The sequence below is a fragment of the Hippocampus guttulatus genome, chromosome 21 (genome assembly GCF_054856545.1).
Source record: "Hippocampus guttulatus isolate MCC_2025c chromosome 21, RoL_Hgut_1.0, whole genome shotgun sequence".
Taxonomy (NCBI): domain Eukaryota; kingdom Metazoa; phylum Chordata; class Actinopteri; order Syngnathiformes; family Syngnathidae; genus Hippocampus; species Hippocampus guttulatus.
Genome location: NC_141281.1, coordinates 9,430,593 through 9,452,412, shown reverse-complemented (window position 1 = coordinate 9,452,412; position 21,820 = coordinate 9,430,593). Strand labels below are relative to the sequence as shown.

At 44.7% G+C, this 21,820-nt stretch overlaps 3 protein-coding genes across 7 annotated transcripts in view; 2 read left to right on the top strand and 1 right to left on the bottom strand.

The window, feature by feature from the left end:
- Positions 1-16,248, bottom strand: part of gpr158a (G protein-coupled receptor 158a) — a 39,510-nt gene extending 23,262 nt beyond the window's left edge. For 3 of the 4 annotated variants that reach the window (XM_086101931.1, XM_086101930.1, XM_086101932.1), the window contains exons 1-3: positions 16,106-16,248; positions 11,303-11,472; positions 6,631-10,855 (exon numbers count right to left, since the gene is read on the bottom strand). In XM_086101931.1, the coding sequence (XP_085958057.1) occupies positions 6,631-7,397 (767 nt within the window). In that variant the 5' untranslated portion in view covers positions 7,398-10,855; positions 11,303-11,472; positions 16,106-16,248. The remainder of the gene's footprint in view (positions 1-6,630; positions 10,856-11,302; positions 11,473-16,105) is intronic. The other variant, XM_086101929.1, reaches the window with a different exon arrangement.
- Positions 12,546-14,380, top strand: enkur (enkurin, TRPC channel interacting protein). The gene is made up of 5 exons (XM_086102106.1): positions 12,546-12,685; positions 12,843-12,988; positions 13,059-13,273; positions 13,551-13,697; positions 13,773-14,380. Exons 1-5 carry the CDS (start codon positions 12,612-12,614, stop codon positions 13,941-13,943), a joined length of 753 nt encoding a protein of 250 aa, XP_085958232.1. The 5' UTR covers positions 12,546-12,611; the 3' UTR covers positions 13,944-14,380.
- Positions 14,810-20,124, top strand: LOC147187036 (phosphoribosyltransferase domain-containing protein 1-like). Of its 2 annotated transcripts, XM_086101934.1 has the most exons (9): positions 14,810-14,901; positions 15,930-16,036; positions 16,140-16,323; positions 17,300-17,365; positions 18,244-18,261; positions 18,748-18,830; positions 19,025-19,071; positions 19,167-19,243; positions 20,033-20,124. In XM_086101934.1, the coding sequence occupies exons 1-9, from the start codon at positions 14,869-14,871 to the stop codon at positions 20,078-20,080; spliced, it is 663 nt and encodes a 220-aa protein (XP_085958060.1). In that variant the 5' UTR covers positions 14,810-14,868; the 3' UTR covers positions 20,081-20,124. The 2 variants fall into 2 exon arrangements, with proteins under 2 accessions (XP_085958060.1, XP_085958059.1); XM_086101933.1 differs by lacking the exon at positions 14,810-14,901 and having other exon boundaries at positions 15,792-16,036.
- Positions 20,125-21,820: the final 1,696 nt, after the last annotated feature.

Here is a 21,820-nt window from a genome sequence, read left to right as displayed (position 1 = left end):
GTTCCTAGAGGTCTAGAGGAGCCAGGTAAGTGCCCCTCAGCTCCACTCAAACCCCTTTTAAGCCATGGCAGTGTAATAACAATGTAATAATGCTAGCCCTCATTGCCATGTTATGTTACTGCGGGTGTACGGCAGCCAGTTAACTGCGGCCGGTTCCCGGCGGACACCAGGCGACTCGGAGGTCAGCTCCTGAGTGTTATTAATAACCGCAGCTGCCAGGGGCCACTATGACCTCGCTTTATTCCACCACACCACTGCTTGCCTGCCTTCTTGCTTGCTTGTTTTTTTTTCTACCTTCCCAGAGAAATTACACCTCTTTCTTTTCACCATTTTGCAATAACAGGAGTAGACACCGAAAACTGTCTGTGCTGCCAAAGCCAACAACACCTTTAAGCAATACTGAGGATGCACGCCAATGTGTTGTGCACCGTGGCCGCCGTTTTCTTCAATATGTTAGTGTATTTAATACAGAGCAGTGGCGTTTTACTTTCTTTAAGTGCATCCATCCATCTGGTCTCCAATTTGACTCTGACAAAAGCAGGTGGGTAAATGTCTTGTAGTGATAGGTGTGGAACACTTCCCGACAGGAATGCAAGCCGCAAATCCACTTTAGAAGTTGGCAACTTGGCAAACAAGGGATGGAAAGCGAGAACCATCCTCACTTGATTTTAAGACACATCACAGGATCAGTCACTGTACTTATTGTACTTCCAAGTCTTTTTTCGTTACCACATAATATTGACCGTGATGTTTTCTTTGGCAACTCTTGCACACAGGAAAAAAAATGTAAATATATATATATATATATATATATATATATTAGAAAAACTAAATCTAATAGTAAAACAAAGAAAAACTAAAAGAAAGCATATTGGGTGGGGGGGGGGGGGAGAGAAATCAAAAATAAATAAATAAAAAACATACTTGCTCTGAAAACTAAACAAAAGTAACAAAAAAAAAAAAAAGTCAAAACGAAATAAAATGAAAATTCCCAAACTATAGGAACTACTGTAGGAACATTCGATAAGCTGAAGGTGCCCGTAGAGGGAAAAAAAACCCCATTCATTCCTCTCATCCAGCATTCTTTGAGGCTGTAAAATGTCAAGGCCGAGTTGAGGAGAGGTGTGAGAAAATCAAGCCTTTTCGGACGGCCCAGTCAGCCTTGGCTAATGTTTTCCCTACCATTCGGGAGGCCGGCATACTCCTATCTGGGTACAGTAATTGCTTTTAGCCTCCAAAGGGATCTTAATCAAAACATGCTGAGTTCGCAGGTCTTTGATACAACGTCGGACTTTGGTGTAAATCTTCTGACCGGCGAACCTTTGAGTAAATCTTCTGATTGGCAAAGTCACGGGTGAATAGTGTGAGATTAGGGTTCAATTGAGCTGCAGTTCGTTTCTTAGCTTGTTGGCTGTTAAAGGTTGACACATGGGCCAAGAAAGAAGCCATTTACTGCCATTTGAGTCACTAGTGGGAGAACCGTAAAGCTTATCAATAATGAACCAGGCAGCATGATGAAGGAAATGCTAATTGAACAGAAACCCAGTAGGGCTTTGAGATCTGCAGAATCGGGTCGAGTAGTGGAGCCCAAGTTTCAAAGCAAACACGGTGAAGCGGCATTTGGCAGTTATGCTGCACACAAACGGATTAAGCTTTTTTAACCCTTTCATGCACAAATAATAACATGTGGCCTGATAACCTGATGAGCTGTCCACTGTAGTAACCGCTATGCCTGAAAGGGTGATAATAAATTTCACAATTTGGTCTTTCGAGTAATTTCCAAAAGCTTTTTTGTTCTCTCTGCTTTGCCTTTGACTGTCTCGAGCTGTTCTGTTTGTCAAATGCTTTTCGGTGTTGGGCTTTTGCTTGTGTGAATCACATTGAGTTGCCTTGCATATGAAATGTGCAATAAAAATAAAGTTGATTCGATGACCATGAAGAGGTTTGCTATTCCCGTCCGGGCTTGGCCCTCCTTTTGCATGTCCATGGCAAGTGAATGACCGGCAGAACTATAAAAGCCGCATCACCCGGTGAACATTGATGCAAAGGTTTCAAGACAAGAATGAGAATGTGGTGCATTACGTCACAAAGCAATTTCCACGTCAAAAAATAAATACGTAAAACTATATTTGTGTGTGTGTGTGTGTCTTCCCTGAGGAAAATGTCTCTTAAGTGACAGAAATGCATTACACCGACAAGACGAAGAGAAACTAATGCGCAGTCTGGCTGCCGGGCAGGCCGCCGCCATTACAACAGTGACCCGGGTCCTTTTATTGAGTCCTGTCGCCGCTTATCAAAGAGGACACGCGTGCCCGTGGCGACGCCGCCGGCAAGGCAAAGCAAATAAAGACGGCCTTCTCCTTTTGATTCTTTCAGCTGCCACATGATGTCATATTCCTTGACACTCATTACAAATTCCTACCGCCGGGAGCCCCAAGCGTCATGACGGGAAGACGGGTCGGGAGCCACGTGACGTACTGACAAACGCAGCGCGACACTTTGGAGAAATCGTTCGGCTGATGGATAGCTTGACAGCGAGCGTTGACAAGGAAGAAAAAATAAACAATATTCTCCGCAACGTTAAAAAAAAAATCCATTTATCAATCAGCAACCCAACTACGGGTTTGGGATTCATCTCAAAGTCTGTTTCGGATGTATTTTAGAGTGGATTATAAACTTTGAATTTTTCTTAACCTTAAAATGGGTCAATCTGACCCACAACTTGAGGTAGCCCATCAAATGCTTTTTGAATCCCTCCCAGCGAGTTGTGTTAATCCCTACAACAGGATAAAGCCTCCATAATAATATTACAGGTTGGTAATCCGTTAACGGGCAAAGCAAATGACATCCGCATCCGGTAATACCGTCAGACCCCGAACAAATTACAAAAATCCCATTTGAAATATGGACAAAATAGGTGCCATAGTCTGTTTTTTTTTCTTCAAAAACTAATGTACATCATAAATATCTCACTTATTTCCTTTTTTTCCATGATACATTTCTCAAATGCATGTACAAAAGGTCCAACCGTCCAACAACAAGTTTCAACTGCAAAGAGCTGTCGCGCCTTAAAAACGACCATTCAAGGACGGAACAAAACCGCTAAACAGAAAAACAATATTAACTCATTCACTCCCAAAGACGTCATTAAACGTCTTTTCAGACTTGGTCCAGAATTGGCTGGTACTGAATGAGTTTAAGTGCAACAACTCATTTTGCATTTTTTTTTTTCGCCCCCCACCAAAACTCACTCAAATTTTGAACATGATTGTTGGTCCTGCATGTCACTACAAATCTGCAAAAAATATATATATATTGGGGGTATTCATGTTGTAGTATGGGGTCGTAAAAGCATCGGTGGAAGCGCATTTAAGCCATCTCGTGGTAAATTGTGATATTACAAACGAAAACTATACTGTGGAATTATGCTCACAGCTGGTTACCGATTGACCAGAAACGTATCACGATCACAAATAACTATCATAATAACAGCAATACAGCAGATTTGGCTGTATACGATCCAAATCGGCAATGGTTTCTGAAATATGCTAATGCTCAAGACTGGGGGGCTTGTGGGGTTTCCATCTGATTTGCTTCTGGATGGCATCCACCACCAGAACAGATGCTGCTGACGGCCCCTCCCGCAGTCGGGGCCTCCCCGCTCTGGCGCTCCCCGCACCGCAAAGGCTTCGCAGACGACTCCGCGGCAAAGTCAAGCGTGAGGGAAGACGATTCCGCAAACTAATTAAACAAAAGTTCGACTCAGCGCCGGTCTCACCGGATGTTTTAAGCGGATTTTAAATGATTTGGGTTGTAGGTGTGCCCGCGTGGCCGCATGGATTTGTCTGAACATCGACACCCGGAGTCGTGGTTGATTACTGCACGGGTGCGTCAATATTTCATGTTTGTAGACAGGATTCATTGAGCAATTTGATATATTGAACCCTCAATTTGCAAGAGCGACTGGAGACATGAGGTTTAAAATAAATAAAAAAAAGTCACCTTGCACACTGCAGCATCATCACAAACAACAGGAAGGCATAATAGCCGAAATCAAGATGGCCCGTGCGAGGTTGTTGTTGTACATCTTTCATTATTAATTCATTGTCGCATTGATTGCGCATTCAGCCGCAGGGGAGCGAGCGAGCGAGCTGCTGTCTGAACGGGGGACCATCTTGCAGCACTCATACAAACACGCCGGACACCCAAGAATTGTTCACATGACTCCACTAAAACGTGGCGGGAGCATGCCATATGTAGACACAGTTTTGGTCTCGTGATTTTAATTAAATAACACGCCGTGACATTGTACGTTATCAAAACATACAATACAGGCATCTCAAAATGAAATTTAAAAAAAAAATCAAGAGGGTTTGTCACACTGTATCAAGTGAATGGCCGTTGATTGTATGGCACTAATATGAGTCGTTCTTCGCAGAAGATAAAGAACATATGACAGCGAGTACTGTTAGAATGTCTTTGCGCATGGGCGTCTTCACGGTTTGGGTTCAGTCCGTTGCTCCGAGGGTTATCGGAGTGCAACATAGATGCGATTTAGTTAGCTATTTAGTGTTAGCATTAAGATAGCAGGCGAACATGCTGAGCTCTGTGATTGTTTGGAACGCATCAGGTGTGACTGCGCTGCAACTTACATGCGATGCAGTGACTCTAACTCGGATGCAAAAAAAATAAAAATAAAAATTCAGGTCGTCCGTAATTGATGACATACAGACTCAAAGACACTTTTATCTCGATCCTCACCATAATGTAACTTACTGAGTATTTCGCGAAGTCCAAATGACTTTTTCACACAACCAAAGATCTCGTTTGTTGTCCGCATTGCGTCGTTAAGGACAACGTGATGATTTCAGTGTCTTGAGAAAAAAAACCCAGTCTTGATGCTTCTGCTGCTCTGGATGCGTAATGGTGCAGGAGGAGGGCGAAGGGGGGGGGGGTATAAAACAATACAAAACGCCACCTTCGTGTCTCACCATCGATCTACAGTAGTTGGCGGAGTCATCAACAACAACAACAATCAAACTCTCCTTTGGTAAAAGTGCGAAAAGACACAATGGAGGGATGTTGGAGGCGCCGATGAAATTCAAACGGCGCTTTCACAAATGAGCCGGCGTGAAAGCGGTCGCACTTTTAGGCAATGGCGCGCGGGCTAATTAAGCATCCGATTAGTCGGCGAGCAAAGTGAAGCTGCTCCGACTGGAACTATAATGGTGTGTACCTGATAGGCTATTACGGTACAATCACGGCAGGTTGGGACTCATTTGCAATCTGTGCCTGCCTGCCTGCCTGCAAGCCAGCCAGAAGTGTATCAATTAAACATTCATTGAAGATTCCCCCCCCCCCCCCACCACACACAACTAGTGATGTGGATTAATTATTCATTGAGAAGATGATGTTGGTCAGGGTTCTGTGGAGCTCTCACACTTGACTCTTGCAGCACGTAGCAGCAGCACTGGCGTAAACATCACACGTTACACCAGAGCCAAAGGGGAAAATACATGAAGCTATATATTTTTTTCTTTTTACATTTGCAAATGTGTGACTCATCCCTTTATTGCAAAAAGGCTTTTATGTGAGAGGCAAGTTTTTTTTTTCTTTTAATCACGCCTGCAGCCAGAGGTTTCCACTGTGGCTTGGGCTATTTATAGACTTCAGTTCCAACCCCCTCCGTTTGGGGTGGGTTGGCGTGGAGGGGCGTGGGGGGTGCGGGAGGGGAGGAGGTGGGGGTAATGGTAAGAGGTGCTATGTTTTAGGAGACGTATTCCATGTGAGTTTTGGATTGCTGGATTGATAAAGCACAGGGGTCATTTTAGGTGGAGAAGTTGCCTGAGAGTCAAGATTATAGTGAATGAAGGCTAACAAAACAAAACAAAAAAATCTTATTGTTAATGGGATCAAATAAGAACGAAAAGACTTTTTAAAAATGAAAACAAATTGACACTAGTTTATAAAAAGGTCAGTCGTTTGAGAGTTGTACTTTATCTTAGTTTATCACAGAATTAAAGGCCTTTTTTAAAAAATCTTACAGTCAGCTCGTGTTAAAAAAAACTCAAACTAAGACTAAAGATTTTTGCTCTTGGTTTTATTATTTGCTCTTGGTTGTAAAGTGTCCTTGAGTGTTGTGAAAGGCACTTACAAATAAAATGTATTATTATTATTATAAAGAACCTAAAACAAAACATTTTCTAAAAAAATAAATAAATAAAAAGCTAATAAAAATTAACAAACATCCACTTAAAACGAATTGAATTATTGAAAAAAAATCTAGATTAAATAAAAACTAACAATAATAAAAAATCCTAAATTATTATAACCCTGCCGAGAATGGCTTGCAGGATGACGAGACAGACACAAACACTGGATGTAAAAGTTCTAGACCTGAGAGAAGACATTTTAGTCCCGCAGCAGGCTTACCAAAAGTTAGCGCCAGAACCCAAATGGTTCCCATGTCAAATTTGGAGCATCAGTGACAAGTGGTTGACTTTCGGATTAGTTTTTGTCCAACTAAATTAAATCTCTGCTGTAAGATTGTGTCGACTTGGCTCCCAGGGAACCCTTGAAAGTATTACAACATGAACCTAAATACCTGACAGACGGGTGAGTTCTTCTTACCTGAACTCCGGAGCCATGTTGGGCCTGAGACCGTAGAACGCAGCCGACAACGTCAACAACCAGCGAGGGACAAAGTTCCCATTGTCGCACTCCAGGTAGGGCGCCGACCACTTGACGTGCGTCTTGTCCGGGATCAAACGTTCGCCTCTCCTCAGGGAGTTGTGCACGGCTGCGAAATCCTGGCTCAGCATCTTCTTCTGGAAAGTGGTCTTCCTCCTGTGCTTGATGCCGTGGTACCACTCGCCGTCCCTCGAGCGGTTGTGCAGGCCGGAGAGGTCCTGGAGTACGATCTCACCTCCGGCCCTGGTGGCCTGGAGGTGCACCCCGGGCCCGTCCGAGGAGAAGGCGACCACAGCCCGGTGGATCTTCTGCTCCCCGAAGAGGAGGCTCCGCACCAGGGCATGGTACCACTCCACGTCTCGCCGCACGCTCTGCTCCCTGGACCTGTTGGCTTGCAGCACCAAACTGAGGAAGTTGGCGGCGTGCAGCACCGCATCCAGCGCGGAGCGATGCGGGCTCTCAGGTGACCTCCCCCCGCGCAGCAGCTCGAATCTGCGCGAGCAATTGGCCTGCTCCAGGGCGCTCGAGTCGCCCGTGTGCAGGAAGTCGGCGACCGCGGCGGGGAGGCGCTGGCGCGCCTCGTTGTCGCCGCGGAGGTGCGCCAGCCGGCGGCCGCCGAGTTGCGCCGCGCCGCCTCCGTGCACCGCCGCCGCGATGGCGAGGCCGACGTGCAGCAGTAGCAACGCCAGCCGGAAGATAGCCTCCATCTCCCTCCAGGTCGCGTCCGCCGATGTGGATGGGATGATGGATTTTTGCTGGCAGGTCGTGCGGGCGGCAAAGATTCGAACCGGTGGCAACGCTAAACCATCGCTCGGCCACTTGTGGGATCTTCTAATACTCCCTTGTTTTATTTATTTTTTTCCTCCCTCACCCCCGGGTAAAATCCAAAGAAGGAACCCCCCCCCCCCCCTTCCTCGGTCGTCTCCTCGCAAACCCCTTCCCGACGCTTCTTGGAGTCTCCGCGGAGGATGGAGGAAGGATGTCTGTCTGCGGCGGCGTCCTCTCCTGCTTGCAGACTGAATCCAAACCAGGAGGAGGGAGGGAGGGAGGTTATTGTTATATTTATATATTTTCTGCAGGCGATGATCCAGTTGGGAGCCTCAAACGCACTTCGCCCTCTTCCGACCACAACAAGCATTAAAAACTGGCGAGGAGAAGACGGAGAGAAAGACTCACCGCCGGGAACCGGGCGCTCCGAAAGCCCGTTGTCCTCGTTCCTCTCTAGGGGCGGTGCTATGTGGTGGTCAGGGGTGGCCATTGCCACCCCCCAACACCTAGGAGAACATTTTGATATCTGTGACTGCCATTTTCACATGGTTGCAGAATTCTTACAGGCCTTTGATACTCACCCATAAGTTATCTGTATTAACGGCATATCGAAAGCATAAATTCGCTAATGATTTGAATGTAACCTCGATAAAAAGCGGTACTTTGAAGAACATTTCAATTCTTTAAGTCACCATCAGTCAAAATCATTCGCTCAGGGCAAGCAAACAACATGAGAGAGAAGTCATTGTTTATCACACTATCCACACTCAGTAAAGAATTACAAAATATTAATACGACAAATCAAATAAATAAATGGCACTACCAAACACAAATGCATTTATTAAAAACGCAATTTACATAAGGGGAATAATAATTCCTAATTAGATGATCACATGAATGACAATAATATTTCAATACATAAAACTAAAAACAATATTGTGAACAAAGCAATACCTAACCAATTAAAAGGCCCAATTGAGTCAAACAATATATTGAGAACAAAATAGCTGCTTTTTTTTTTGTTTCTCAATGCTTTCAACTATAGACATGAATGTTTAAAACGAACGATAAACTCACCAGTGGCATTGTGTAGTCCCACCTTGTGCCACAACACACATCGCTTGTTATGTTGCTTTTAATAACACAATGAAATGAACCTTCAGTCTCTCTTCTTCTTGACACTTGATGGAACTTGCCCATCTCCTTCTGGATTTCATTCCCCCCGGGGGGGGGGGGGGGGGTTGAGGATGGCGTATGGGCATCCAGATCTGCAGGCAAGGGTGGCCGCCAGTGGGCCGACAGGCGTGACCGAGGGTGACAGAGTCGGCGTCAGGCATGGCCAAGTCTACGGGGGGAGCGAATGGCTGGCGCGCGCGTTCTCGGGAACAGCCCGTGACATCCAAGGGAGGGGGAGCAGACAGGAGGCCGCGCGGAAAGGGGGTCGGGGGGGGGGGGGGGGCATGCGGGGCAATTCATTAAGAAATACTGATCTCTTAAAACCGCAATCGTGTCTAACGGCGTTCAGATTCAACCGGCTGCGGAGGAAGCGGCGAGTTTTCGAAAGCGTCGGATCTGAAATGATTCGCCTTGTGCAATTCATTAGTAGTCATCGGCTTCTGATGACACGAGCGTGTATAAAAGCCAACAAGCTATACGGCGTGTCCGCATCGACGCACGGCGTGTAATAGGATGCAATACAGCGCATGGCGGGGGGGGGGGGTGAAAACATCAGGCTGATTGATGATGGACATCGCACCTTCTCTGCCAGTGTGAGCCATCTGGCTTGTCAAACGCTCACGCGCTGAGAGCGTCACGAATAAATTATCCTCGGACGATCTGGAGATGGGGGGCAGTTGCGAGTTGGAGGGAAGAAACAATGTCTTGGGGAAATTTGGTGTGGGGGGGGGGGGTGCTTGTAATGTTTGTGTAAAGTGAAGATAAATTCATTTCAGAGCAGATTTGGAGCCGGAATGAAAAGAACAAAAAAAAAGGAGACACAAAAGATGCTGGCGGGTCAAATCGGGCCACTGAGACTTTGGATTTGACACCAGCGTCCTACAAGGAGCGGACAGTTTAGAAAATGCGGTGAGTTGGATAGTTTTCACTCTTCTGGGAAGACTTGACAAGCTGTGCCTGTCAGAGAGAGCCTCCGATCGCACCAATGTCATCCAAGCATGACTTTACACAAATGACGCTACGCAGTTGGAAACAGAAAAGTTTTTGTCTTCACCTCATCCACGGTGTGAGATTTCTTGACAAGATGTGCCCCCGTTCGTCTAAAAACAGGACTGTGATTAATTTCGCATTTGTGCAATATCAATTAAGCATTAGTCGTCTCGCAGGGCGGCCATTTTGCCTTTGGCTACAACAAATTGTCGACCGAAAATGACATCACAGTGCCTAACAACCAACACGGCTCACCTGTTTTCGGGGGTTTTGGAATATGTGACGTACGCAAGCTGAACCCTTCGGCATTCGTGATGTCGTTTTCAATCAAATGGCAAAATGGCCGCACCCTGAAATGGATAAAAATGAAGGCGTGAATGGCAGATTTGAGCAAAATCTCGCAGTTTTTTTTTTTTTTTTTTTGAAAACGTGAGTGAGGCCCTCTCAAATATTTGCCGATTGCAATGTCACAAATTCATGATTTTTCCCCTTCAATATCCGTTGCCCTCGTGCTCGAGACGAGCCTTCATTGTAGTGTTGGAGGAAGAGGAGGAGGAACAGGCTGCTACCTGCAATTATCCCTGCTCAGGCGGCCGTGCGCCGCCATGATGCTCAGCAACAGCTGGCTGCTTCTCTCCTCACCGCACGCACTCGCGCACATTCATTTCCTCACTCAAATACACTCACATTCGCACACAGTCTCAAACCTTCAGCTGTTTCCCTTCCAATATAATCAAGATAGATCTCAGTCAGTTTGGAACATTTTCACTCAACATTTTTCAAGGAAATAAACCTCAAAGGACTTTTCTTGAGTGCACACATTCACCTGACTTTACGCACAGCTACTCAGTCACGCCATCTCGTTTCACCTGCACTTCCTGCCTGGATACATCAGCCAATCATAACGCAGGGGGGGGGGGGGGGGGGGGTCGCGGGATGCGTCGTCACACCTCACTTTCAGTCACTCGCGCGCAGACTCTTCTTTCCTCCTCTCCTGATGAGCAGCTTGACGACGGAGCCATTCGTGGATGTTGAGTTACATCTTGGTCAACATAATACATGGACCTAAAAAAATTAAGAAAAGCTAATAATTTCAGTCAGCATGAGCTTTTGAAGTTGAACAAGTGCAGTGATGAGTAGTCCTGCCTCGGGTGAAACTTCATCCTCCTGCGTCCTCCGGTAGCAGCTGCTGAGGCAGCACCTGGTTTTAAATGACTCACCCCGCAGCCCCCTACAAGGCAAATAGATAGGATTCTTGCTGAGGGGGGCAAAAATGTACCCCCAAGCACCGTGTACACTCCCTGCCTGCGTTCCATTATGTAACGCTTGGTTTCACATTTGTCCAAACAGCAAAGTGCCACTGGGATGAGGAGCACTTTATCTGCACACTGGACACTACAATAGGTACACAGTCGACCGAAAGCCAATAACCAACCTGTATTGGTGGTGGTAAAGGTTTACATGACTTTCAGAAAGGAGTCCTGGATCACGCTCTCCACTTGTTCTATTAACACACCATAATCTGCGTGTTCCCGTCTGTTTCTGTCTTTGAGGCATTCCATCACATCCCTGTGCTTTTCCGGTTTGGGGGTAGCAGACTGCAGCTGTTCCGTAGTATCCTCGGAATGTTCTTGGAAGGCTAAATTGTCACCCCTTGTCGAAACACGCAAACAAGTACCTTACGAGCAGGCCGTCGCCGCCCGAGACGTGATAGATGAATCTTTCCAGGTTGGACGATTTCAGGATGTCGATGGCCTGGGAGCAGCTGGGGCTCTGAGATGGTGTTGATGACGTCCGACACGACCCGGCTGCGGTTTGACGCGTAGATGCCTTTTTTGTACATACACACTGCAAAAAAAATAAATAAAAAAAAATAGCGTGAGCTCAAAGTTTCAAGGCAACAAACTGATTATATTTTAAATTGGGCAATTCATCCAAATATTTGAAGTTTCGCTGTTGTGAAAATTGGCTGTCCTGATTTCACAACAAAGAAATAAGAGTTCACAGAGTTGTTCGTCTCTATACATGCCTTGCTCCTTACTGGCGACCAGTTCAGAGCGTTGTCCACCTTTCGTCCGAAGTCAGCAGTCCAGCACCCCCACCGCTACTCTATTCATAATAAGCGGTGTTGAAAATGGATGGAGGGATTTGTCAGTACTTTTAGATTGTCTTTGAGGTCTAGCTAGCGACGCTGGGCGTACATGTTCTACCACTTTCACCGAGTGGCATCAAAATATAAACTTCGCAAATGTATACTCACGTCAAATGTAGCATTTGTAGGGACTCAAATTATACTTTAGAACACTCCGGAGTAGAAACACATTTTTGTTCAGATTGGCGCCATATTGCCATTTCAAAACAACTACGGTACCTTGGGAGGAACAAAATTAACGACACGTACTCCTGGGTGGAAACAGGATCAAACGACCTGGCGTATAATTTGTTGATGTTTTGAACGCCGACAACATTGATAAACGGAAATTAAAAACCGACATATGATGCACGCTGGTGTCTTTCTTTGTCTCTCAATTTTCACTTTCATGCCAAGTTAAGTTATATTCGAATATTGTCATGAGTAAATTTAAAACTTAGTTCCATTTACGACTTATTTTCAGGAGGATGTCACGATGTAATCGAATGGTTACAAATCCTTACCGAGGCAAATAATAAATTGACTGTACGCTAGTCATTCGTAGGTTAAACTTCTATTTATAACACAAGTTTCATACAGGGTGTTCCCTTTAGAATGCTCTTATAAATACCAACAGACTGAAAAAACTCGATCCGATGTAATCATATTAAGGAATTAGTAATTAACGCCTGCACCTGAAGGCAACTCACGGTCCAGGCAGGTTGCCTAGCAACAAGCCAAAGCAGAATCCTCTGAGAACTTTCCAGTAAACGTTAGTTAGCGCGGCTAATTTACGACATTTAACGGATTACTTACGACATTTAACGGCTTCATCTCGACCATTCTACTTTTCAATATGGCTAAGACGATTTTCCCCCAAGAGAGCATCTACAATTATTTACCTGATCAGGTTCACACTGAAACGCCAAAGTAAGTTTGAGAAAAACACAAGCTAAGCTAATAAGTATGTCAACTGTACATTTTTAGACATTGCGCTCTCTCTCTAGTTCCATATTTGATTATATTCGGGAAGATTTCACTGATGATTTGATAAGAAATTGGTATTATTGCTGTGCTGTTTCTTCAGGTACAAGTCCAAGTTTAGACCAGTGCTTATTCTGAAGGACAAGACGCTCAAGGATGCAATGAAAACTATGGGACCTGCAAAAGTAGCCACTCCATCTCCAGATAAATACCTCAAGAAACATTCCAAAGAGCCCAAACTGCCCCAAAGTGAGTTGCCTAACTAGCAATAAATGTCTGATTACTTTTGGTCGGATTGTCTCTCCCTTTTGTCTCGCAGTCAAAGAGCGTTGTCATCGCATGTGCACTACAAAGAAACCAGCTGTCCCCTTGAGGTCAGAACACCCACCTATGGACCTCCACAGCAAGAGAAGCCTCATCAAGCCTACGACACCCATCCCGACGAAACAGCTGGTAGCGTCTGTTGACAGCAGTCGAGGCCACAAGGAGCTCCTGGAACATTCCGGACTGGTCCCCAAGTACGTCAACAAAAAGGTAAAGCTTATAAACAGCCATGTGACAAAAATCTGAGACCTTCATACCTCTTCTGTTTCGCCTGCGCCATTTCGATTTTAGGACAATGCAAATGGCATCAACAGAGTAAAAAGGCATCCGTGTTTGCACAGTGTTTCGTTTGTCTTGCTCCCTCCCTCCCTCCTCCTCCTCTTGTGAGTAACTCCTCACCCCTCCCCTCTCTGCCCATGAAGATGTAGGAGAAGTAAAGTTAATTGAAAGTATGGGGATCCATAATCTGTGTCTCGGCCGCTTTCAGAGTTACGGCAAAGTGCCCGAGTACCTGCAGCATCGCAACGAAGAAGTGCACAGATCTGTGGACGAGTACAACAAGTATCTGAAGGAGCAGATGGAACAAGGTGCCATGAGGCAGCTGTCAGAAGAGGAGCGACAAGCCAATCTGGAGGTACTTCCAGAGTAACTCTGTGCTGAAAAAGCAACAACAACAAAAATCTCTGAAGTTGTATTCTTTCCCGGGAAGAGTCTGAGGACCACCTTGGCCGAGCTGCACAACAAGTACAACCGTCTGCCAGTGGTCATGGACACTCTGACGCGGAAGAATCGCAAGGACCAACTGGAGGCCGAGATCAAGCAGCTGGAGGGCGACGTCGGCCTTTTTGAGAGATTCAAGACCATCTACATTGCCAAATAGACCTCCATCTTAAGTTGTCTTTACCACCCACCTTTTACACTTTCAGAAATGCTTCATGTCATTGAGGACTTCAAGGAAAAGCAAAATTTCCCTGAGACCCACTAGATTAAAAACCTTTGGTAGTTTTTATAAGATAAGATAAGAAAACCTTTATTAGTCTCGCAATGGAGAATTTATGTTCATTCTGCTAAGTAACAACCACTTTGCTAACGTTTGTGAAAAGCAAAAATGACATTTAAAAAAAAAAGACATTCTAAAAAATATCAGTGTTATTCAATGTTGTCCATCCTGCTGGAAAATAGAACGTCAGTCACACCATTGCACGAAAAAAATGCTTCAACCAGCAAAGTACAATTACTCTAAAAATGTTTCATACTTCCTCAGTATAGTACTGCAAAAATAATATTGCAAAACGTCTTCAAAAACTAAATTCCTCCTCAGCCCAAGATGAATGCAAATCATCCAAGTGTATGTAGTTGATTCATTCCTTTTGTTACGTGACAATAAAGCACAAAATATTTGTCAAAAGTTGCTGTCTTAATGTATTGATTGGTCAGCGGCGGGCCTGAATGGTGTCACATGAAGTCCATTATCGTCTCGCATTCTCAATGAGTGGAATGGAGAAAAAAAAAAGACAAATGACTGAAGCATGATCACGCAGCGCATGTGGCCCCAGAAAGACTGCACTGTTTTTACTCTTCTTGACAAGAAATCAGGAAAAGCGGTGAGTAGCCATATCTCTGTCGCTTAAAGCAAACGGCACATTCACGATAACGTTTGTGCACATTTCATCTTGTCTTTTTATCAGTCTAAGCAACTTTTTTGGGGGGGGGGGGGGGGTGAACGTTTTCACCCAGAGACCACAACTGCTGCTGGGATATTTCTGTGAACTCTGACCGCCAGCAGGACTATTTTGCCCTCTGAAATGGAGCTCGCCGGGAAGAAAAGAGGAATTGTGGTAACGTCTAATGCAAACGGTCACGTGATCAGATGCGGCCACAAAAGTATTGCAAATTCCTTTTAATGACACTGTAAGAGAAAGACCTGTTTAAAATGTTTTGGTTATATTATTTTTACTTGATTGGTAAAGTAAAATAGTCGCAATTTCCTCCCACATTTGCATATATTTGCATCATACTCACCAGAGGGAAAGCTCACATATTCATCGTTCCGCATTTGCAAATTAGATTTTTTTTTTGTTGCTGATATTAAAAAGAAACATAATCTGTAAGCAGTTTTTGTACTCGGGTGAAAGTCATATCGCACTTGAAAATATTACCGCCATCTTGGGGCCAGTGAAATATGTTGAAGTGAGAGGAGGAGCTTCATTTAGTCAAAAGTAGTCTCGTGCAGTAGAAATAGTGAATTTCCTATAGGACATTAAAACCAGTTTTGTTTTGAATGAAAATGCTTAGTTTTAGTTTAGATTCTATTAGTTTTAGTATTGATTTCATTTGTTTTTCATACATAGTGTATTTATTGGGCGAAAGATGAAAAAAAAGTTCGCTTCATGTTGTCCCCCCCCCCGACCCAAAAGCTCATCAGAATCATCAGGTATGTTATGAAGCCACAAAGACAATTTGCTTGTCAAATGTCACTTCCTCTAACTAACCAACAAAAAGACAAAAACGTTGTGACGTCATCGTGGGCCAGCTCGTTGGCTAATTTGCATTAAAAAACGGTACAATTGCTAATAAAAGTGACGTAGCATTGGCAAGCACTACAGATTGTGATGGACTTTGGTAGTTTAGATGGTATGGTAACACAGAAATTTAAATCTAATTGCCCCCCCCCCCCCAGAAAAAAATCGTGCATTTACATGCACTTGCTGTAAACATGCAGCCAAAACAAACGCGATGAAATGTCGCGGGGAAAAAAAACGTTCGGCATTAATGATTACAATTTCATGGAACAAATATGACAGTTTGATTTTGGAGAAGGAGGTCTATGCTTCTTGACGCACAGACGATCGTCCTGTCGTCGCAGATTAAAGACGACTGGCCGGGATACAGTCTGGATTTGTTCACCTATCCGGAGCACTACCACGACGACATCGACAGCGTTTACATTCCACACGGCGTGGTCATTAACAGGTGTGATCCGCGACACAAGCAGCACGCATTCATTCATTCACCAAAAAAATAAATAAAAGTCTCCATCACCTGGTTGACGTCATCCGTTTTACCCCCCACGTAGAACCGAACGGCTGGCCCGCTACATCGTGGATGACTTTGTGGATGACAACATTATGGTGCTGTGCGTATTGAAGGGTGGCTACAAGTTCTGCGCCGACCTGGTGGAGTGCATCAAGGTGTTGGGATGCAACTCCAACAAGTACCTGGAGACCCGCGTGGAGTTCATCCGACTCAAGAGCTACCTGGTGCGTGAAACGTCACAAGAACAATTCACTCACGCCCTAGCCAATGGGGTGTCCAAACCCGGAAATCAAAAAATAAGACAATTGCCATGTCGTGTCTCTGCCACTCGATGTCAGCGTTTCTCGTGTTTTCACGAGACCGGGGCTACGTTCAGGCAGCACACCCCAAGGACACAGGAAATACTCGAGGCCTCACATCATCATCATCATATGACAACATGAGAGCCCAGCCTTGTGTGGAGGATAATAACACAACCCTGAATACACCTTGAATGTTTACATGCGGAGTAACTCACTCTGTACTTGGTGTGAGCAGATAGTTTTTAACCGTCAGGAGTATTACAGCAGTGGAATGCTAACTGAGCACTCTAAATTGTCCTGAGGTGTGATTATGACATGTCCTCCGAAGGACGCATTTTTCAGCCGGCTGACGTCACTCGACCGCACGTGGTTTCAGAATTCACATTAAGCCTGTTCAAATTAACCCCCCCCCCCCCCCCCCCCAACATGAGCCATTGAAGACCTGTGAATTGTCTTTCTCGAATTTGGAAACGACGTGTGTTGGAGTGGCGCCGGAAGTGACGTCACGTGGCCGAAAAAAGATGCCGCTGAAAATATGACAGCCTGTGTGTGTCCTGCAATTGGCTGGCACAGCCACGAACCTCGTGAGATGGTAATGAATTACAGCGGTGAGGTTTTTAAAAGGCGAAAATGTGCCGGAAATATGTTGTTATCGTTCCAAACAGAGATCTTTCAGATGTAATCTTAAAATGACGGATTGCCGTTGTAAATTTACAAGCTTGCGGGTCATCACGGACTCATATGACTACCCCCACCCCACCCCACCCGAGGCAGTGATGTCGTCCACATTACAAGCCATGTGATGCTTTTCCAGTGGATTCTCTGCTTTCTGCTTACAGGTTGCCGCAAATCGAGTTCCATTTCCTGATGAAAATTTGACTTATCCTCTCTTGTTCAGAATGACCAATCGACAGAGGATCTGCACATCATCGGCAGCCGAGACCTGTCCTTCTTGCGCGGAAAGGTGTTTTGGGTTTTTTTTTTGGACTCACTTGATACATACTCAAAATTAAACAGCAAGGGGGCCATTTTGGTTTGAATCAACTATTGGGGATGCATTCCAATTCGTACAAATGGAGCACGCTTAACTCATTCAGTACCAGCCAATTCTAGACCAAGTCTGAAAAGACGTTTAAAAACGTCATTGGGAGTGAATGAGTTAAGTTGCATAACTATTTTTTTTTTTTTTTTGGTCTCATTTATTTTCTTCTCATTTAGGAGCGCCCATTTGGAAACCTGGAAAAAAATAGCTCCATTTCAGTGAGAATGTCTGTGCCATTCATTTGAGCAACAGAAAAGTCAACGAATTAGCCAGCCTCTCAAGGACAAAATTAAATCTGTCTGAATTACGGCCAGCGTTCCATTTCCTTTCCAAGTAGTTTACCTCATGTAACATCATCTTTTTCGACAGACACTTCATTTATTTCACCTACCGAGGCTAAAATTGTCTTTCAAGTGGAAAATTCCATATTCTGTCACCTGGACGTACGTGTGACATCATAGCGAAAAGGTTTTTTGTACACATGCCCGTCTTGTTCTTCCCGCTCTTTTTTGTAGCGGTGGTCGAATGCGAGACCGTTTGGCAACCTCGCCCCGAGTTCCCTCCGTTCTCGACGACGGGACTCACAAAGAACCCGTTGGGGGAACAAGGGCGCGTTTGAAGCCCTGCCGTAGGGGAAAAAAAAAATTGTCCACACAGATGTTCACCACTGGTCAGAATAGAAAGGATTCTCCACATCGTTGCCATGGATACCCTTTTTTTCCCAAACATTCCACATGTATGCAAAAACAATGCAAATGTGCCTAATGTGAGCCTGTTTCCTCTTTTTGCATGTTGCCAAGAGCGTGCTCATCGTTGAGGTGAGTTGTTTGCCTTCCTGGTCCATGTTATTTGTGCACTCCTCTCTTTGAATATTCCTATTTTTTTTGGAATTTCTCTATTGTGAGACGAATAGAGGTTTTCTTATCTTATCTTAATTTCACTTGTAACACCCTTGGGTGGGGTTTAAGATAAGATAAGAAAATCTGTATTTGTCCCTCACTGGGGAAATTTGCATTTTGGTATGCAGTTTGGTAACAAGAAAATGTTGATAATTTCTCACTTATTTATTACAATATGAGAATGTGAAATTTTGGCACAGATTTTAGCAATCATCGTAGAAGTTAACATTTGATTTGCTTTCACGGGCCACATAAAATGATGTGGCGGGCTAGCTCTGACCCCTGGGCCTTGAGTTTGACACCTGTGGGTTAAAGAGTCCGATTTGTGTTAGCTTCTGAAAAGTGCTGATTATTTTGTACATTTTTTAAAACGTCCTTAAATTGAATCCTGGTCCCCCCCCCAAGGCCATTGTTGATACCGGCAAGACAATGAAGACCCTTCGGAAGCATGTGGAGACCTTTCAACCCAAGATGGTTAAGGCCGCGGGGTGAGTGGGGCATCTCTTAGGCGTTTTCGTGCATTTGTCCACCCACTCCTCCTCCCTCGCGGCAGGAAATGCCAACGGTGTGATGGAAGACGCTGTCGACGTCTCTCGTGTCGTCTGCTTGTCATTTATAATATGTAGACAAAAGTATTGGGACACTGTGATTGGTTTTCAAAAGCTAACTTGTAACACCGCAGTCTGCTGGTGAAGAGGGCTCCCAACATGGACGAGAACCTGACAGATTGTGAGTAGTACAAAGCGACACGTCCGCGCCAGCCTTGCCCGTTTTTTTTTTTTTTAAACCCTCCACCTCTTGTGTCCCCACCCCGCCCCCTGCAGATGTGGGATTCGAAATCCCCAACCGCTTCGTGGTGGGCTACGCTTTGGATTACAACGAGTACTTCCGCGACCTGAACGTAAGCGCACGCGCCGTCGTTTTGAAGGTCGGAGAGGAAGTGAGGGATGAAAGACGCAGAGGGAGGGAAGAGAGTAAATCAAAGAGAGATGACCCCCACCCCCCTCCTCCACCCACTCGCCTTCCCCTGAAACCTAAACTCACCTCGCAGGTTTCTTCCCCTTCCTCCCTCCCTTTATCCTTCCACACAAAATGGTACAGCTGCATCTGTTATGTAATGCCGTCATTTTCCCTTCAGCCTCATTCATAAGCGGCTACGGAGCAGCAACGACTGCGCATGGAAAAGATGTTTTGACATCATTGTAAATTCAAATCAGAAAACTAATTCATAAAGACGAGTAACGTGAAACTGATATTTTCCAAATAAGCCTGACGGTGTGCGTTTGCTTTGTGTGAGTGACTCTTCCACATTATTTGGAACGGGAGGGTGCGTTTATCACACGCGAGGGAGGGTTATCCAGTGGAATGTCAGGTTTCATTATCAGTCCAGCTGAAGCATCCTCTCTTATCTGCTCTTCTTCTAAAAACCAAGAAATATGACTCGGGCAGACTCAGGGAAATTCATATCCATGCGTGTAATGGTTTTAAAACTCCAGCGTGATTATAACTCTCACTGACAAGCAGACATGTTGAGTTGCCTCCTCGAGTAAATTATGTCATTTTCCTGTAAATGACATGTTACGAAGTTTGCGGCTTTTTTGAGTCACTGTCAGTCAAAGGTGACCCCGCCCCTGCCAAGCGGGATGCTTTCAAGTGGCTTTTTTTTTGTGTGTTTTTTTTCTCCTTTCAGCATATCTGTGTCATCAGCAAGAGCGGCAAGCAGAAGTACAAGGTTTGACTCAACATCCCAATGGAAATAAATTCTGTGTCCAAACCACAAAATATATACATTTGTCCATCTTTGAATGTTCTTGTCAGCCTTTACTTTATCTGTGTGTGTGTGTGTGTGTGTGTGTGTGTGTGTGTGCGTGTGTGTGAGACCGACACAAAAGACATGAACACGCGCAAGGAAAAGTGGAGCAGGCGAGGACGTTGGTGGCAGATGGCGAGAGTTTATTAAAGTTGGCATCATCCAGAGTCCGCTCTGACTCATGGAAAACACACAGACACACACACACACACACACACAGTGGGCGCAGTGTGTGTCGGCCGTACACGCTCACACAAACATGATATGCTTGTTCAGTTATGAGCAGGCGCCTGCCAATCTGATCACATTGGACAACAGTGTTGTATTGTGCTTCAAAAGAATTCCATGTCCCATGTTTTTGAATTTGGACACACATTCAGTGGGCAAAAACATTCTTTATTGAGAAAAACAAACAAACAAACAAAAAAAAACACAGCATACCTAAGAGTAAAGCGAAGGTTGTGGTAACATCATGCTTTGCGAGTGTTCGAATTATGAACAGTTCAAAATATCAGTCGCTATTCTGCTAAAATGAAAATAAATAAAGTCAGGAAAAGCCAACAAGAGTACATCTGAACTTTATTCCGAGTTAAATCAAAAGCACTTTAAATATTGGCGCTTGTGCTGACTTCATTTGAATGCGACTGGGTCTTTCTGAACACAGCTACACCCTCACTTGTAAGAGGGTGTGCACACTTATGCAACCACTTTATTTCAGCTGATTCTTTTTACACCCCCTCTCAAAAAGGGGTCTAAATTAAAAATTTGAATCCAGAACAGAATGAAATGAAAAAAATAATTTCCAGAGCAGTGGCACATGGTTGGGGAATGACCTCTCTAAGCAAACAAAGTGTGGCGTTGTGGAGTCTTTTGTTGTCGCTTCGCCTCTTGCGGGGGTGCGTAACCCCTCAGAAGAGGACCCTAAGTGGACATGAAAAGAATGCAAACACGCTTCAAATGTCTGAAGAATGTTTTGTTTCAGTCTCCGCGGCGACTGAGAGGCACTGGCGCGCGGCATCCGTACACTTTGTGATTCTTAATCACATAAAAAGTGTGCAATGAGGCCAGCCTGCCCTTCGGATCGCCGCGATTGCGCTCGTTCATTTGTTGTTATTTTGTGGCTTATGGGTCAATAACAATTGCAACCAAAAAACCAAAACAAAACACTCCACAGCGCATTAATCAAGCTGCCAGATGACTTGTTGGTTGGCTGACACCAGCGAGCACGAACAAAGGAGATGAGGGGAGGCGATTTGTGGAAATCTTTACATTCCTTCTTTGGCTCCAAACTTGGGAGTGTGAGCGATAAGAAAAAGAGGCAAAAACTCCTGCGTCCTTATCATAAAACATCAGACTGCAACGGCTGCAGTGGCGGTTAAAAGGGGGGCATTTACCAGACTTGAAACGATGAACTTTTAACAGATTGTATATGGATTTTCCAAGTGCTGTTAAATTTGATTTACAAAGAGCTTCAGATATGCTGAAATTGACATTAAAAAAGTTCCTTTGGGCTCGCATTGTCACAGCTCACGTGTTTTGGGGTTGTTTGGTCATATTATTGTCAAGAAAAGTTTGGACTTGACTTCCCCAAACTATCAAAATAGCGTGTTGAAACTATAGAGGCGCATCTTTTGACTTGAATTTTTCTTCATATTGTGAAACAACTCT